This window comes from Cygnus atratus, chromosome Z, assembly GCF_013377495.2.
Source record: "Cygnus atratus isolate AKBS03 ecotype Queensland, Australia chromosome Z, CAtr_DNAZoo_HiC_assembly, whole genome shotgun sequence".
NCBI lineage: Eukaryota > Metazoa > Chordata > Aves > Anseriformes > Anatidae > Cygnus > Cygnus atratus.
Window position 1 is genome coordinate 653,968 of NC_066396.1, and position 17,945 is coordinate 671,912.

Sequence of the window (17,945 nt, forward strand, 5' to 3'; positions counted from 1 at the left end):
CGGTGCTGGCTGCACGGCCCATGCACAGCCACCACAGCGAGGTCTGTCATGGCTTTCTGATCGCTGCTGCCCTCTCACATTGCCTGTGACTTGCAGGGGCCTCCATTTGTTCTGCTCCCGATCCTCCCGGTTCTCCTTCTCTTTGAGCCGTCCAATCCATCAGCTGAACAATAGCTGCGTTTGTTTCTGCAATAAACCTGTAATTGCTTTAAAATGAATTTTAATCCACTTTCTGGCTGAGCTGCAAATGAAGTGATTGTATACAGTCATCTTAACCACTTCTCTGTTGAGGAATGTTTTTGTGATTTTGTAGTGGTGCTGCGCGCTGCAGAGCGCTGCCTGTTTGACTCCCTACTTCTTTGCATTTCATTGCAATTCATTACCATAGAATCTCTGTCTTGAAATATTATAAAATCAACCTTTAAGATCCTCCTGGAGTAGCAAGATAATTACAGTGGGTCGACATCATCCTTCAAGGCAGAAAACACCTTCTCCTGAAGCTATCCCCGCCGTCTGGGACTGCCAGGAAACGGCCCTAATGGCACGCTGCTACTCTCAGCCCTTGTGGGCTGCTGGAGAAGACTTCACCTTCTGGTGAAACCTACATGGAAAAAATATCGTTCATACTGAAGTCTGGGCTGAATTTATAAATGGTGTCACCCCACGCCCTTCAATGGAGAGGCATGAGGGCTGGACACAGAGCACTAAATGATTTTTAAAGTGTCACTATTTAACAAGGTACACGACATTTCAGAATGCGTAGTGTAAAAGCAGCCAGGTGATGTGGCAGCTGCCACGTGGTATCCTCGATGCTCATCAACAGCAATGTCCACGTCAGGTATCGCTAACGCAGCCGGTCGGCAGAGATTTTACCCTTGCCTCCACAGCAAGGTACATCAGGCACTGGGACGACTGTGCCCGTCACTGACCTGAAAGGAAGCGAGCAGAAATGCTCGTGTTAAACTCACCCGGATTTCCCCGGGCACTTGCCGTGACCACCTTGGGAGCGGGTCAATGCGAGGCGCACACGCAGGGCCTGACAGCAAAGGGGAACACACTCCCTGCTGTCAAATTTTAACAGCAGTTATTATTATTATATTATAATATATAATTATATAATATTATAATTATAATTATATAATAATATATAATATAATATATATATAATATAATATAATATATAATATATAATTATAATTATATAATATTATAATATTATATATTATATTATTATATTATTATTAAAACAGCAGTTATCTTCTACTGGATCATAAACCGGGAGCAGCCCTATAGGGGTGAATAAATGCCTGTTTAAAATCAGTTACTTCAGTAAATAAAGATCTGCCCTCCCCACCCCCACATTTTAAGCTACTCCGGTCCCTTGCAAATTGGTTTCCAATTTACAGAAATCAATTAAAATCATATATCCTAAATGTAACAACCAACAGTGATCTTCCCGTAGATGTCATTCAGCCTTCATTTTAAAAACAAAATCAACATTCAAAAAGCTATGCTGCTGCAGCAGAAAGTTTCACCTTTTAATTTTTCATACAAGATTAATTTTTAATTTTCAGACATCAGAGAGAGAGGGAAGTTCCCCAGGAGCCCTCCTGTTCAAAGAGCACTCCAGGCAACTATTGCCATCAAGTGTCAATTTATCACACTGAAGGCTCGGACTGCCTGATGCACATTTTTCCTGATATTTTTGTTAAGACAAAAGTATGATTATTGTTAAAGTTGTGGTGTTTGCTAAAGGCCAGGCACAGACGCGACAGATTCACGAGCCTGTGAATTGAGATTTGCTGCACTTGGGAGCGCAGTACGCAGTGATCAGCACCAAACCCCCCTGCTGCCACCATGAAGTCAGGTATTCAAGCTGCAAAAGACGAAGTTTGTATGAGAGGACTGCAACACGTGCAAGCGTGGAAATTCAGCACGCCAGGACTAAGGAAAATGCCTGAATACAGATATGAAGGCAACACTGCGGGGTTGGTAACTCGATCTGGACGGAAGGTTTTTGAGACCAAATTCAGCTCACTCCAAAGCACTGGTGGCCTCCTGGCCGTACCCATCTCCACACGGAGAGGGAAGCCTTGCTCTCCACGCGGCGGGTCTCAGCGGCTGGCTGCCTGGTGAGCAGAGCCTTGGGATCTTGGAGCGCATCCAGAGGTGAGCCAAGAGTGAGCTTCTGCTGACCCTTTCGCACCGTTAATCTGCTTCATGCGAAGAGCACCGCGTCCTTTCCATCCAGTTCACATCGTGTTGGGAACGGGGCTCTCCATTGCCTAAACCTGCACCACACCAGCCACGCTGAGCCCGGGGGCCCGGCCGTGCCCCACGGCACGGCGCTGTCCTGGCGCTCGGGGCATCAGAGCCCACACGCAGCCCCGCACGTCCGTCTGGGAGGCCGGGGTGCGTTTGGGTGAATTTCTGAGTCAGCTGCGAGGAATGCTGATGGGCCACAAGACGCAGACGCAATGTAAAACAGGAACATTACGCTGTTTGGAAAAAATCTGTGATCAATACATTTGATGTAGTTCGCACTGACCTCAGTGGTCTGCATCTTCAAATAGCTTTGTTTTTACGCATGACTGACACACTTTGAAGAGGACAGAAGCCAAATGCACACACTTGCAATCAAACCTCACCCTGCAGCCGGCAGGCTGGGCACCCTGCACCCTGCTCCCGTGCGGGCCCCAGCAGGGCCCGTGCCCAGGTGCCCCACGAGGCTCCGGAGAGCGGCCGTGGGGCTGGCAGCAGGGGGAGGCCTCCCCCGTGCCTCTCGTGACTAAAGGCAGCAAGTTTGAAGTGTCCGGTAGAGTTCTGCTGCTTCCTTTTTTCTCCTATAAATCTCAAGTGGCTTCTCATTTCCAGTATCTTACTCCAAATCCCGCTAATTAGTGTGCAATCGCTACTGCATCAGTTCAAGCAGAATATTGTGTGACAGTTCGGAGGCGATCATGCATACGCAATTAATAATGTAAAAGTACATCACTCCTTATCTCCATCACCTTCCCCCGTATTGGCTCCTCTCCCTCAGCCTTAATGCATGCTCTTTTAAGCTGGAAAAGAGAGCACCTTCGCATTTGATCTCTTCTGACTCTTCCTCCGCCTCTGTGCCTGTGTGTCAAGAGCTGTCCATCAGTCCGTCCCCGCACGCTGCCCTGCTGGTGCCAGCCCCGTGGAAATGCTGCTGCCTGCCACTAACCATGCCCTCCCACCCTGATCAGCACAACGCCTTAATCCTAGACACTTCCTGGATCGTATTCATCAGGCAAAATTACCCTTGATGGGACTTTACCCCTCCAAGGCAAAGCCGTGGTTTTACACCTAGCACCAGGACGGGGACTTGCGCTCCTGGCCAGCGCGGCCACGGCAGCGGGGGGACGCCGCTTCTGCCCCGGTTCGTCCCTCGCTGGGGACAAACCCGCCGCCCCGCTCGCTGGGTGCCATGGGGACACCCAAAGCACCATCAGGTGCGCGGTCGTGGCCACCTGCAGCCCGGTCAGACCTGGACCAGAGCCTCGGAGCAGCAGCGCAGGAAGGGCCGCAGAGCTTCTGAGCATTTTGTGTAGCACTCGAGAGCGCAGCCAGCTATTAAATTATCAAAAAAATGATGCTGCATAAATGAAAAAAATATTGATCCTTTTGCATCAAAATGCAATCATGCCAAATCAAAAACAATTAATGTCCCCGAATGCAGATATATAGCAGGAAATAGGCACGCACTTTTTATAGGCAAATTGCTTAAGGTACAATACAGGCTCTGGTATCTTTTCATTTCTATTAAATGAGGAGACTGTAGCTCCGAGCTCACTGGGTTCACTACATTTGAACATATCTACGCACAAATCAAACAGTTTATATTTTGCGAAGTAAACAGCAAAAACCAGCACATCTAATTTTTGAAATTCTTCTGGCTTTTCTTTCTGACCTTTGGTATTTGTGCGTATCGATGCTCTCTAAAGCGTTGCACAAAAACACCTTGAAGTGTCAAGCTTTAAAAATGAGTCTTCTTTTCTCTTTCTCCTGTGCAGCTTGGATTATCTTGGCCTTGTCAAAATACATTCTCTAGTTAGAGGTTGGAAATATTTCCCTCCTGGCTCCTAGGTATTGATTTTTCACCACTCAGCTCTGCTGTCAGCCAGCGAGGGGAAAGGTGAAAGTTCGCCTGGCGCTGCCTGGCTTTGCCCCCCGCCAGCGCCGTGCCCCTCCGTGCCAGATCCACGCCAGCATCCCCGACAGAGCTGCTACCGCCTGCATTTCACCTAGAAGAAAACCCCGGGGCCACGGATATTTTAACACATTCGTGCACTGTGAAAATTAAAGATTCACCCAATTCTTTTTTTTTTTTTTCATTTGCTTTGTTCTGAAGGGTTGTTCGGTAATGTCTGACCGGCCTCACACCTCCGCCAGCCCCAAGCTGCTCAGGCTTCTTGCACAAGTAAAACCAATTGCAATCGGGAAAAAAAAAAAAAAAAAAAAGTGTGTATTGCAAATTTCAACCCAAATGCATATTAAATACACTTGGCAAATCCTGCACTCCATGTTAGGAAATCTCAGTGTTTAATTTGTATTAATTACTTTCTTTGGAGGAATCTGAACTGAATACAAGGAAGTATCACCTTGTAAACACTGATGTTGGTGAATTTCTGGAAGACTACAATTCCTTTGTTTGCTTTAGCTACGTTGTTCTGGGAGTTGAGAACTTTATTCCCAGCACCTTCCTACCTCCGCCTCTTGTACCGAGGGCTCTCAGTGCCTTCTGCGTGACTGATGGAATGCCACTTCTTCTGGTCCTCACATGAAAAATATATTTCTTGTATGGTGAAAAAACTTCAGATTACTGGCTCATAAAATAAGTGCAGGAAATTATCCGCATGCCATCAGGCTGATGCCACAACAACAACACTCTCCAATACAATTCAGTTTTATTTCACAAGCATATTTACACCAGGTTGTTCAATACATACAGCAGATGGGGAGTGGATTCAAAAGTTGCTTGGGAGGCAGACACTTCAATCATTTACCACAGATGGTGACTTCCATCATTACAACATTTTCATACAGGTGTCTCATCATGTCGTCTTTTGCTTGTAAACTGCCAATGAAGCCACATACGTCTCCACATTTACAAGGACAAGTCCAAATACAGCACTAACAAATCAATAGAGCACTAAAAGCTTACGCCGGAATGACAAAACAAATTTTACAGCAGTGCTGAGAGATGGAGGCTGCGAAGAAGTTGAGGACTAGGGCTAACAAAGTCACCGAAGCAGGGGTTGTGTTTAGGCAGGTAAACGGGAGGTCTCTCCCAGGAGGACCCGCAGGAGCTGCAGGCCGGGCAGGACCAGACCAAGCCCGGCTGCCCCGAAGACGGGCGCCGCGGGCTGAGCACGCTCCTCCACCGCCGGACCGCTCGCTGTCAGCGCCTCTGCTGCTTGGTTTGCAGGACTGGGAGGAAAATGGCTGCCTCTCCTTCGCACTTTAGAAAATCCATTACACTTCTACCTTAAAACAAACATTTTAATGCATATATAATTCAAGATGTTTGTTCACTGTACCACAAAGGAAATCACTGGAGGGCTACGGCCCGCTGTTCCCACCAGGGCCGCAGTTTGTTTCTGAAAGTAAACACATACATCTGGAGATGTACCCTAACGAAACTGATGGGGTCGGATCCTGGAATACCTCTGGGAATGCTTGCAGTGTACCCTAACGCCTCCCTCATACGCCTAAAGCGAATATTACCGCGTTTCAGTCCATAGGTGGAAGCCTCTGTCAGCTTTCTTTTTTTCTTTGATCATCAAGGTTACATATATATCTTTATAAACACAATATACATGCACATTGCATTAGTTCACTTAGAAAAGACCCTGATATTCTACGACAGAGTTCTCTACTATATTCTACATTCCCGCCAGATACGGAGAATAAATTTTACGGCAGTTTGTTAAACATTCCTAATGGTCTTAATTTCTTGCGCTTTTTTATTTTTAAATTTTTAAACAGCAAACAGATATGTAGCTTCTGGACTGTAAACCTCACTTTCATATACAGTGTACTACATAGACCACCTAAAATAAAATAATAAAAAAAAAAATCAATGCTTTTTAAATTTAGAAGCCGTTTTAAAAATTAATTTATTCCTTTTGGGGAAGGGAGGATTCTATGAGTACCATTTTTACTTTACCATGTAAAGACAGCCTTCTTATTTCTGTGAGCTTTTCAGACAAAAACGGCAAAGAAAAAGCTATACAAACATATACATCAATATGTTTAAATAAAATAGTATTTTATAGATTTTTTTCTTTACTGTGAGCATAAACCAGCGTACTTTCACACGATTAAATATTTCATAAAATTAGATATGTAAGAAGGAAACACAGTCACAGCTAACGTTACATAGGAATATTCCTGCTGAAGAAATTGTTTCCATACATCCACTCAAATAACTTACCTATTTTTCACAATTTTTTGTGCCCGAATTGCTAACCACCAGTGACATTTGTGCTGTCACCCTCCAGGGGGTGTTTCCCCCCAGTCTCTCGGCGAGGCCAGCCCATGAAGCGCGCACGGCCTGCTTTCCACGCAGGGTCCAGCACAAACGGGAGCGGCTTTTGGAAGAAAAAGCTTATTATCTCTCTCTCTTTTTTTAAATAAATACCTTCACTGGTAGCAAAAAACACCTTTATATACAAATACTCCTTTGTTCAAGTTTGCTATTCCATCTTAGAGAGATTTTTAATATTTACATGTGGATTGTTACTCTTTCTTCCAGACGACAGCAAGCAACGACTGAGCACAGCAGCACTTCCAACTCAAAACCTCTGTCTTTTCATGAGGAAACGTGACCCCTCAGCTCAGAGCAGAGGCCACTCACTCCTGCACACTCAATTCCTCACGATCCCGAGTTAATTAGGCCCTCATTAACACGCTAGCTCTAAGAGGCGTCACCCAGCGATCATTCAGTGGTCACTAGAAGAAAGTCCGTGTAAACACAGCCTTTTTGGTAAACACTGAGGTTCCGCGAGCGTGTTTAAGGAGGCTGCCGCGTGGGCTCGGCCCCCAGCGAAGGAGCCCGGGGTGATGCCTGCAGCCACTGCCCAGGCCTCGGAGCGCGGTCAAGGCGTGACTGGGTCTCCTGCTGCTGCTGCACCGAGCCACCGGGACCTCCCCAGAAGCCATCCTCTCCCTGCCGCGGGGAGAAACCACCCCGTGTCCGTGTCCGTGTCCGCCCGGCGGAGCCGAGCCGGGCCGAGCCGCCGCGGCCTGGCCAGTCCGTGGGGCGCTGGGGGGCGATCGGTGTGTGGAGCACAGAGACAAAGAAAGAGGGAGAGTTACACGGAGGTTGGAAACAGAAATGTATTTCTAGCGCGGGCGGCTTCCCCTAGACCATGAAGCGGTGCTCCTTGCCGTCGTGAGCCATGAGGATGACGTTGCGGTTGGAGGTCCAGATGAGGCGGGCCAGCCGCAGGGCGTTGTGCGAGCCGGGGGAGGCCGGCTGCACGGGCGGCACCTGGTACGTCTTGATGCAGCGCAGCTGCGGCGCGGAGTTGAGCATGCCGATGCTGCCCAGCAGGGACGTGTTCATCTGCAGAGACAGCCCCGTGTCACCCCTGTGTCACCCCAACACCAGCGGGGAACCCGCCCGGCTCCCACCGCCCTGCCCTGCCCACCCACACCAGCCATAATTAGCATCTCGTTAGACAGGGCCAAGCAACGCCATTCGACGGGAGAGCAGCCGAGAAGTTCGGCAGCACGCTCGCTGGCCCTGGTGGTGTTAGTGACCACAGCACACAAGTTTGCAAAAGGAGGGACTAAATAAAGTCAGTTGGCATGTGACACTGCTCTCCCACGTGGGGAGCTCATGGAGTCACCCTAGCTGTAAGTGCATGTTATCGCCCGGTATTGTGAGCAACATCTTTAGAGCTACGTACCCCTTCACCCCTCCAAGACAAGAGAAAGGCGACGAATGTATATGACTAAGTGGAATACCAATTACAGTCAAGAACCTGTTAAAACTTCCCTCCTACGTACAGAACTCGGTGAAGTTTAGCAATCAGTGACCACTTCATCTCCCTGTTTTTCCCATGTAATTTTTTTTATTAGCATTCTCCTTGACTGTATCTTTTTCAAATAGAATTGTGAGATCTAAATCAATAAACTAGCTAGGAAAATTGCATAGCTTCTTCAGTATGGTGAAAAGTATCACTTATACTTCATCGGTATGGCTTTGTTATTAAAGGATTTTTTTTCAAAATTTAAGGAGAAACATGAAATGTTAATAAGCAAATGTTAAACATCACGAGTTTTATTATTTTCTGGAGGACAAACAAACCATTCAGGAGAGATTCGCTGCATTATACTCTCTGGAAAGCAGGCCGGTTACTGATGCATGCTGTCTAGCTCCACGTTTTTAAAAATGAGATTTGCTGCTCTAACCCATCAAGACACACAGACCTCTACACCTTCCAAAACATTCCTCTCCTCGGGAAAACCTTCCCGTCCCTACGCACTGCAATCCTAGGATTTCCACGGACCGCCTCGCTGCATCCCTGGGCTGTGCCACGCGAAGCCCTGGGACTGGGAAGGCGCGTTACTGCTGACGCCACGCTCTGAATTCTGATCAGGACAAAGTACAAGCCATTACTTTTTCCTGGCTCTTCTCAGCAGCAGAATGGTGTCAGAGAGTGTAAATCATGGCATCTCTAGCAGGGAGCATGCAAGCACCACTGACATTTTCACAATTTAAATCATCTTGAGTAATAACCCTTTTAAGATGACTAATGTTACTGATTTTCCTGCATTAATAATAGTGCCAAATAGAACACAGAAGGGAAAAAAAATCACTAGTGCACGAGGTCACATTTTAAAACTAAATGTGTAGGTATATTTAACTCTTTATGTAAAAGCCACTTTAACGTGAGCATTTATACACCTGGAAGAATGTGGCAGCTCACAATTTAAAACACGTGCGTGCCTGATTTTTTTTTCCTGCCAATTATACAAGATCTGGTCTGATTGCTTTCCAGATTTTCCCTGAGTACTTAAATTGAATAAATGTGACTGATGGATGAAGATTCTTGCTGTTCTCATTTACAGTTTCAGAAAGCACACAATGTAGTGAGGGATAATAATTTAATAATTATTATGGCACCTGTAGAACTAATGAATGGCAACAAAACGAGGGAACTACGTTACAGACTAGCTGGTAATTATGGGTATACTGAGTTCGGTTTTATAGTCTGATTACTGCAAAACTACATTATTTTGATAGTCTGCACAAATTGCTTGTTCAGATCCATTTTGAAGTCTAAAGCCATTTGAAGGAAGAAAAAAATGCTACCTAGGGAATGTAGGCAGCAGTAAAGGCCTCTTCTGCGGCAATCTGTCCCACCAAGCTACATGTTTATCTATCCACAATTAACAAAAATACTCCTACTGACATGAGATCACAAAGACAAAAAGAATTGCTGATGTTAAAAAAAAAGAAAGATAAATTATCTAGATACTTCACAAAATGGTAGTCTGATCCTCAGTTTCTCCCATTTCAGCCCTCTTTGTATCGTTTCTCCCTCAGCTTTCCTGTTTCCAGCCTTATTATGGAAATAAAAGGCAGCTCCACAGCGCGCGGTGCAGCGGCGCACAGCTCCCTGACGGTACGGCACGCGGGCTCGAGGCAGAGCAGCTGTGGCTGCTGAGCAGTAACGGGACCAGTGGTCACCTTAATAGTTCTGCATCGTGTTTAATAAAAAATAAAATGGAGAAATGTCATGAAGGTCTTCTTCTATACAAGGTTCCAGAAATTAGAGAAGGAAAATGCCTACTGATAGGGATGGGACCGAGGATGGGAGCAGAAGCACCTGTCCTGGCCTGTTGAGAACTAGTTGGGGGTCTCCTGCATGGCCCTGAATCTTGTCAAGTGGGTGCTTTAGGTATGTGAAACTGAACTGTTACAACAGCTTCAGATTCAAACATCAAATAGGACACAGCCCAACATTTGAGACTGCTCTTTGATTGCCCTGCAGTTACATACTGATCTGTATGCAAACAAGCCCTCCTCCCTCATCGGGTGACAACCGCAAGGAACGTTCAAGCAGAAACAATAATAGAAAAAGACCTGCACACTGAAAAAATAGAAAAGCAGCCATGCACAGCAAAGTCGGGTGGCTAGACAGCACTGCAAAACATTGGAAAAAGGAAAGCTTCTGGAGAGTTCGTGCTGCACGAAGTCAGTGTGCCGTAACCCAGGTGTGCACACACTTGTGCAGCGTGTACCTGGGCTGTGTGAAAGCACACGGAGTGTGACCGGCCCGCTAGGGCACACGGGGATGGGAAACGCCCGCAGGCTCACGGTAACAGGCCTTACCTGCCAGAAGGAGAGGTGGCTGTCGGAGTTGGAGTAGGTGGCGAGGTACCGGCCGTCGGGAGCAAAAGCCACTGCAGTTATGGGCCCTTTGTGACCATGGATCGTCTAGTGAGAGGGGAGAGAACAGAAACCGAGAGCGTTTGTTACTCTGCACCACGGCGGTGCTCAACAGGCTTGTAAGTAAACACAACTTGAACTTCTAGAGCTGAACTTCTAGAAGTTGTTTTTGGAAGACTTGAGTAGCCCACTACAGTCAGTAAAAAGCAAACTCTGCGTGCAGAAGCCTCTTCCTCCCGCTTCACCGTTGTAGCTTAGGTCTTGAATCTCAGGTGTGACACTTACTAGGAAAGCACCCGCAACCTAAACAAGCCTTATTGGCAAATGCCTCTGAAGAACAAAGGGGAGCCTTGATTTCAGAGTGTGGTTCCTGGGGTAACGCCTCTCTCATTCTCCCGCCGCCAGCCTTGCAGGCGGTTTTGTGGCAGGGATTCAGCGCTGGCAGGGCAGGGACCGCAGCCACCCCGGCTGTGCCGCTGCTCTGTGCCAGCTCCACCAGCCGCACGCCTGGTGCGCTCCACACCTACAGACGGGTCTCACCAGAGTTAAACAACCACTTTATAAAATACCCCACCATACAGACACGACACGAGCACCATGAAAAATTATTCCGGGCATTCTGTGGCCAGTCACAGTCACGATTGCATTCACTGGTTAACAACTGCAGACATGGGCGGATGCTGTACGCGGCGGGACTTGCTTGTGTTAAGCGTTTTCTGAGGCTTTGGAGATGCCAGTATCGACGAAGCCGGGCAGCCGCCCACCCTCCCACTTCATAGCCAATGGTGCAAGATCTCCAGCCGCTCGTGGCACCCCACTCCTGGGAAAAGCAGCCCCGAGCCGGAGCGCGGCCAGCCCTGAAGCAGGAGGAGGAAGAAACGCAGCCACCACCACGTGAATACTGAGTATTCTTAGGGCCAGCCAATACAGGGCTACATACAGGTTCTGGTGGGTTTTTTATCGTTGTTTTGCTTCGTTTGTTTTTAATTCACAGTAACACATGAAGTTTTCTCTTTGAAAATATCATTTTCTATTGGATTATCATAAAGAAAACACCAGTGACATGCGCGCAAACTATTTCTTGGTAAAATACGCAGTGGCTGCTCCTTCTGCATGAAGAGGCTCTGTGCCAGCTTCAAATTGGCAGGACTTTAAATGTGTGGAAAAAAAGACTTTGTAATATTCAGCAACAAAAACTAGACTGTGAAAATAGAAGTAGTGCCCCTGCAGCCAGCTCCTAGACACTAAAAGGCACGGACCTACTGAGAAGGCACACTGCTCCTAAAGCTGGGCTAATATTAACAACCCATTGATATATTTATTTATTGCTTATCACGTACAAGTTGAGTAAAGTCAAACGGAATCCCAAACCCATGTCTTTAATGTAATCACCACAGTTTAGGATGAAGATTTGCAAGGGCAATTAATTAGATGATCCAGCCTTTAGACCCATCAAACTGTGCAGCACTTAACAAGCAAGTAATACTTGTCAATAAAAAATGTTTTGGTAATACAAAGGTGGAAAATCAATAGTACTAGCACACTTGTTGCTCTTTTTACTACTGAAAATGTGTTCCAATAAGTACAATCCTTAGGGGAATGAACGTGCTTTGTTATTTAAAGCGAGTGCTCCTCTAATTGATGCTAATCCTTTCAAGCCAAGATTTATTTTTTAGTGCACTATCTAAATGTGTACTTTGCAACGCTCATCTTCTGTTTCTTAGGCAAGTGAATAAGCATAACAAAACCAAATTATTGCTGCTCATTCAAAATATCCTGCTCGCACCCATCCATTTGGAGCTCAGACTTCCCCTGCTGGCCCCGTCCTGCTGCAGTAATGGATTAGGACAGCAGCGCTTCTGCAGCACCTCTTTTAGGGCACCAACAATTTGCAGTTTTCCTGTTCAGAAGTAATTATATTAGTACGCAAGGAAAAGTATGCAAAAATCTGTGCAACATTGGTTAGAAAACGGTCTCAATTTTGACCGGCAGGCGGGGTGGGACAAAGTGCAGCTGCTTGTAGTTTCCCGCTGCCCAACCAATTGTTTTTTAATGGGAGAACGCTCCTGGGAGACTATTTGACTTCTGCACCTGCCACCGCCACAGCCCTCTAACACATGATATACTGGAGCTATGACAGCCTCATTCTAAGTCCAATATTTAGCAAACTCTACGCTGACCTGCATTATTCTGTTAAAGGTGACATAAAAAATAAGTACTGTATCACCGCAGCAATTTTATTTTAATAAATACACTGAAATGCATACTTTAAATTGATAAAGTAACTTATACACCACTACAGAGACACAGCAATATTCCGCCACACTTATTATTAGATATTTATCTCCCCAGTCTCTAGGGGTACCTTAAGTAAAATGAAACAAACAAAAAATCACTTACTGAGACAGCAACATGCCTACTGCATCCCCCAGAAGCGCCACCCTTCCAGTACGCATCGTGTGAAAACCAGCAAACAAGAGGTTTGCCACAGCCAAACACCACCCTCACGAAGATCCGCCGGCTTTAACTGGGAACGGTGTGAAAGTATCGTTTCCAGTTTTTGCGTGGGAAACAGCCTCTGCGCAAGGAATGGTTACTTGAAAATTGAGGAGGAGATGACTCTGTAACTCCTGCCCTGATCAGAGACGAATCACTGACAGTGACTTCACAGGCAAACCCAGCAGTGCAGCTGAGGCCCTCTGCCACAGCGAGCACCTCTAAGTGTTACCCAGAAAGCAGACCTAAATACATCATAATACAGAATGTAAATAAATCACAAATAGAAGTTATCTATGCTAAAGACAAAGCCTAACGGAAGAGAGCTAACGACTGAAATAAGTTGAAAAAATGGTATTGATGGTGCCATTAAAAAAAGGAAGAAAGAAAAAAGGCAACTCTTCCTCTACCTCCTCCCCAAACTAAATTAAAAACAATGCAAGTTTAGAACAGATATTATTAATAGATAAAGCTAGGTCTGATAGATCATTATTTTATTTTATTTTATTTTATTTTATTTTATTTTATTTTATTTTTTTAGCAGCACGTAACAAACAACCAGAAATGAGCTGTGAAGGAAAAGCAGGGCAGTAGTGCTTTACTGACATGCACAGATCTCTTTGTGGTCTCCTCTGGCAGTGACATGTACTGACTAATTCTATATCATGCAAAGAAAAGTTTTTCTTTTTTTAATTTAAATTAAAAATTGGAATTTGAATTTTAATGCTAGCAAGGGGTACAAAGACCCGCAGAACACGCACAGAGCCAAAATTGTGTGGGGAAATAAATACTGGTCTTTGAAATGAAGATGAAGATGGCAGACCTAGGCAGTGAGTACCTACAAACAAATACTTACAAAGACTGCTGTAAAAGTAAAGAAGCCATCGCAGCTCCTTCTCAGCTGCTCTTGGTTTCAGTCACAGAGGAGATGAACAGCACCTCAGCAAGGCAGCAATGTGCTATGCCCAGGTCGCATTTTTCTTTTCCTTCCCTGGTTATTTTTATTTTTTTCCACCTTGCAATCATCACCACTCTCTCTTTCAATGTATAATTGCAACATAAATACAGAAGGACTGCGTTGCACACCGTCCATGTTGAACGTATGGTTCCCAAACACTGTCAGCTTTGGTCTAAGCTCAGCTGGAACAAGAGCGTGCCCGATAAAACCTTTCTTTCATTTTTTTTTTTCCAATTGTCCTTCAAAATCCAAGCACACGAGATGTTCAAGATCATGGTCTGCGTGTACACACTGAGGACATTTTATAAAAACACAGTTAGCAAAACTAAACAGCTTCACCTGAAAAGATACGTGATCTCGCTTCTCATACCACAAATAAATTCTTCTGTGATGCCCCCTCAAAGGCTTTCATGAACCCAACTCTCCAAGCAATTTGGTAGAATTATCTAATATAGCATAAATTTAAATAATTTCAGTATTTCTAATAATTAAATTTCCGTCTTCTTTCAAGTAATAATAACAATTGCAGTAAAAATTTCAGGACTATACTGAGAAAAAGTATATTTAAATCTTCAAATTAAATCTTCCTGTCCTTCAAGTGGCTTCTCAATAGCATCAAGATAAAGTCAAAGCACATATATGAAAATGTTTAACTTAATAACATATATAACTTAATTTTTAATCTTACGGTAATACAATTTTGCATCAACCATTACTATTACTCAGTATTAAAATGTGACTTGCATGATCTGCCAGGCAGCATGCAACGAGAGCAGAAAGTGACCTTGAACAGCAGTGTATAAAAATACATTTATCACCGAAATGGCATGCCGGCTGTCAGTCAATATATGCTTCTCATTTGTTAGGAGGTTCTCCTGCTGTGATTCCCTCATTACAATTTGCTTTTACTTCCTGGGCAAATGACAACCAGAAAATGAGGCAGCTTCTTTCTTGACCGAACTTAATCCAGAAAAAATTAGATGACAGCTGCACCCATCCAAGTGTTACAGGATGTTTTAGAAATGTTTCCAAAATGTGCAGCCTGACCATTTCGCCGTCTCTGTAGAACAGCCCAGAGCTAGCCTTGCATCCCCTGAAACTGTGACTGTAATCCACACGTGGCTCCCCCCAAATCCACCCAGCCCACTTCCCAAACACCCAGATGTTTGCAAACACCGGGTTTATGCTCTCACTTCAGGAATGTTCTTGTCAGTTCGAGAGTTTCGTGTGGCACCATCAAAATCCGTATGACAATTAAATACACCACACGTATGAACCAGTCGGCCCCTAATACCAGCAAGAAGGTTTTCATCTGTGAAACTAATGCCATGGTGGTTTAAAGAGAGGTACATGGTAATGTAGCAGCACCTCAGAGTATACGCGTGAGTATGTGTCAGACAAAAATTTCAATAACACTACTGAGTTGTCTCCATGACAATTATTCTTTTAAAAGAGGTTTCAACAGCTCATAGGCTGAACTTTATGCTGTAACTTCCAGGGAAATAATTTTAAATAAGAATTCTGATTATGGTCAGAATACCAATGAAAACGGGAGAAAAAAGTGCTTAATATTTTCTCCAGGTTAATAGTATTTTGTGAGATGAAACATTAATTATTTTAAATCCTTACTTCAAAGAGGTATTTTATCAATTACAAGCAGTCTGTGTAAAAAAATACAAAATATAGATAGGAACCTAGAAAGGAGATTACACTGGCCAAGTACCAGGCCTCTTGACTTGCACATGCTCGCTGCTGTGAAGCACTGTAAAATTTTAGATCTCGAACCACAAGTCCCTCAGGACTGACACTCAACAGATGCGAGGAAGTTTGGGCTGATATCCCAGCGCCAGAGAGCACTTCACACGGAGAAAAAATATTGAACGCTTTCCAAAAAGTCACAACACGGAATAGATTTACCATTTATTACGGGGACTTCATCTAACCAACTTTCAAAATGCAAATCACACCCTTAAAGCGAGTAGCTGTATAAGGTGGTTTATAACTGGAGTGTGTAGCGGCTGGGGCACGTAGCATCTCCAGCCCTGACCACTCCTTGGGTGACACGCTAGACGTGGTGTCAGCGCGCCAGATTTTTCACATTTCCTATTCAAGCAGCTGTCACTAGATTTTCAAGCAGGCACGATGTTCCCATAAATTCCCCACTCTTTCTAGTCAAAGTGCATCTTGCTAAGGTACCGTTTGGCTGAAATATCGTCTAAGCTGTGTCAGTATAGATGGGGCCGTGATAGCGATGGGACTTTGGGCTCAGCACGCAGTACTTGTCCTTAAACAGTTCTGCTAGGATGCGGCTCTTCCCTTCCAGCTCCAGCTCCACTCACGGAAGTTTTACAGAGAACTGCTTAGATATCACATTCATATTTGGAGCACTGCAATATTTTTAACCTTTGACTTCATAGCCTTTGACTTCATAGCCTTCAATGTACTCGCAAAGCACACAAATCCATAGTTCCCAAGTGACCTGAGACTTTTGTTTAAAGTGTTCAGCAACTCAAATGGAGTAGGAAAAGCTAACAAGATCAGCATATCCTGCCAAAACGCTAAGGTCTGGGGACTTCATTATCCTCCTAGAAGTGTCTTCTGCCATGCACACTCTGAGGAAAAAAGGAACTTGCACCAGGATTTTTGAAATCAGCCATCTGATTCTTGCTGCTCCTCACTCTAATTTTCTGACCGTGTTTCCAGATCTTTATCAGTTCCTGGGCAAATTGCAGCCTACTGCAGAACTCTGTGAAGCTGCTTTCGTTCCATGTTTACCATTCTCATTTTCTTCCAGGAGTCAAAAGCATCAAAATCGAGATTCTCAAAACAAGTGGAAATTTGGAAGGTCATGTCTAGACTGGAGAAATAGGTCAGTTAAAAAACTGTGTTTGCAACATGATATTAAACAGTTCTGTATATCTACTGAGAGTCGTGTTTAAACATGTGCTTGCTGGTCACAGGCAACCCTAAATGGGGAAACCTAAGTTTGATCATGACCATTTAATGCATTTTGAGCATTTTCTGCCCTCCTTCTACTAGTTGCAAAGTCCTGGCTGAAGATAATACGCTCAAATTGCAATTTTCCTATTTTATCTTTCGAGAGAATTACAGTATAAGGGATATCTTTGTTTTCAAGCATGACTGTTGTGGTCATGCAAAATCAGAAGGCAGAAAGAAAACACATTAGGCCGGGGTGGACAGATTAAAATTTGCTTACGTCCCAGGCTAGGATGAGACCTTCATACCATGTGTATTGTTTACAAAAGTTGCTGCTGATGGGACTGAGCTGTGGCTGACTTCAGCCTTCAGACGTTTAATGTCTGAGTAGGATGGAACGGCTAAACTAGATATAAATTTAGAAACCTTATTTTCTTTACAGATTTCAGTGTTAAATTTGTATGCACACTTTTCTTCTGCCGCAGCTTCTAGAGATGCAACTAACTCAGTACTGTAACAAATCTGTATACTCAGCGTGGGGTTTGTGGCCTCAGAGGCTGGTTGGTAAGTTTAGCATCTTTTTCCAGTCTATTTGACTCTTGTACACTGAATTGTATCACTTCAAAAAGGAAAAAAAATCCTTAGTGGAATTGATTACATTGTCAGCTCCCCACTTTGGAACCCAACAGCTGAGGCACTGGAGTTAAGCAGAAAGCTGGTGTTGCATCAATTTCTTATTTAATTTTTACTAACTTTGATTATTTGAAAGCACTCCTGATTTCTGCTCCTGGATTTACAGTCCTCACTTGATGTCTATCCCTGCCTTTCCTCTCCCAACAAGATGTTCCTGTATTTGTAAACTTCATATGTCTCCAAAGGCAAAATATGCAAGCTCCTTTAAATCAGTCTCCAAATCAACTAGAAAAGAGTATAGAAAGACACAAAAAAGACTCTTAAAAAATTAGTATTGCTGATCGCCATGACCTAAAAAAGCAAATTCTGTGATTCCTGAGGCCTCATTACTTTGCCTGGCTACAAAGCTACAAAGTTAGAGTGGAGTTACGGCATGAATTTATGGTGCACTTACTAGGCTGTAATGTGAGGACTCTCAGTTTGCATTTTTTA

General features: G+C 44.6%; 1 protein-coding gene across 4 annotated transcripts in view; it reads right to left on the reverse strand.

The window, feature by feature from the left end:
• Window positions 1-4,827: 4,827 nt before the first annotated feature.
• Window positions 4,828-17,945, reverse strand: part of WDR7 (WD repeat domain 7) — a 115,309-nt gene continuing 102,191 nt past the window's right edge. For 2 of the 4 annotated variants that reach the window (XM_035560005.2, XM_050716417.1), the window contains exons 26-27: window positions 10,373-10,477; window positions 4,828-7,594 (exon numbers count right to left, since the gene is read on the reverse strand). In XM_035560005.2, the coding sequence (XP_035415898.1) occupies window positions 7,391-7,594; window positions 10,373-10,477 (309 nt within the window). In that variant the 3' untranslated portion in view covers window positions 4,828-7,390. Of the gene's footprint in view, window positions 7,595-10,372; window positions 10,478-16,652; window positions 16,741-17,945 lie in introns of those variants that run through there. The other 2 variants (XM_035560012.2, XM_035560010.2) reach the window with 2 other exon arrangements.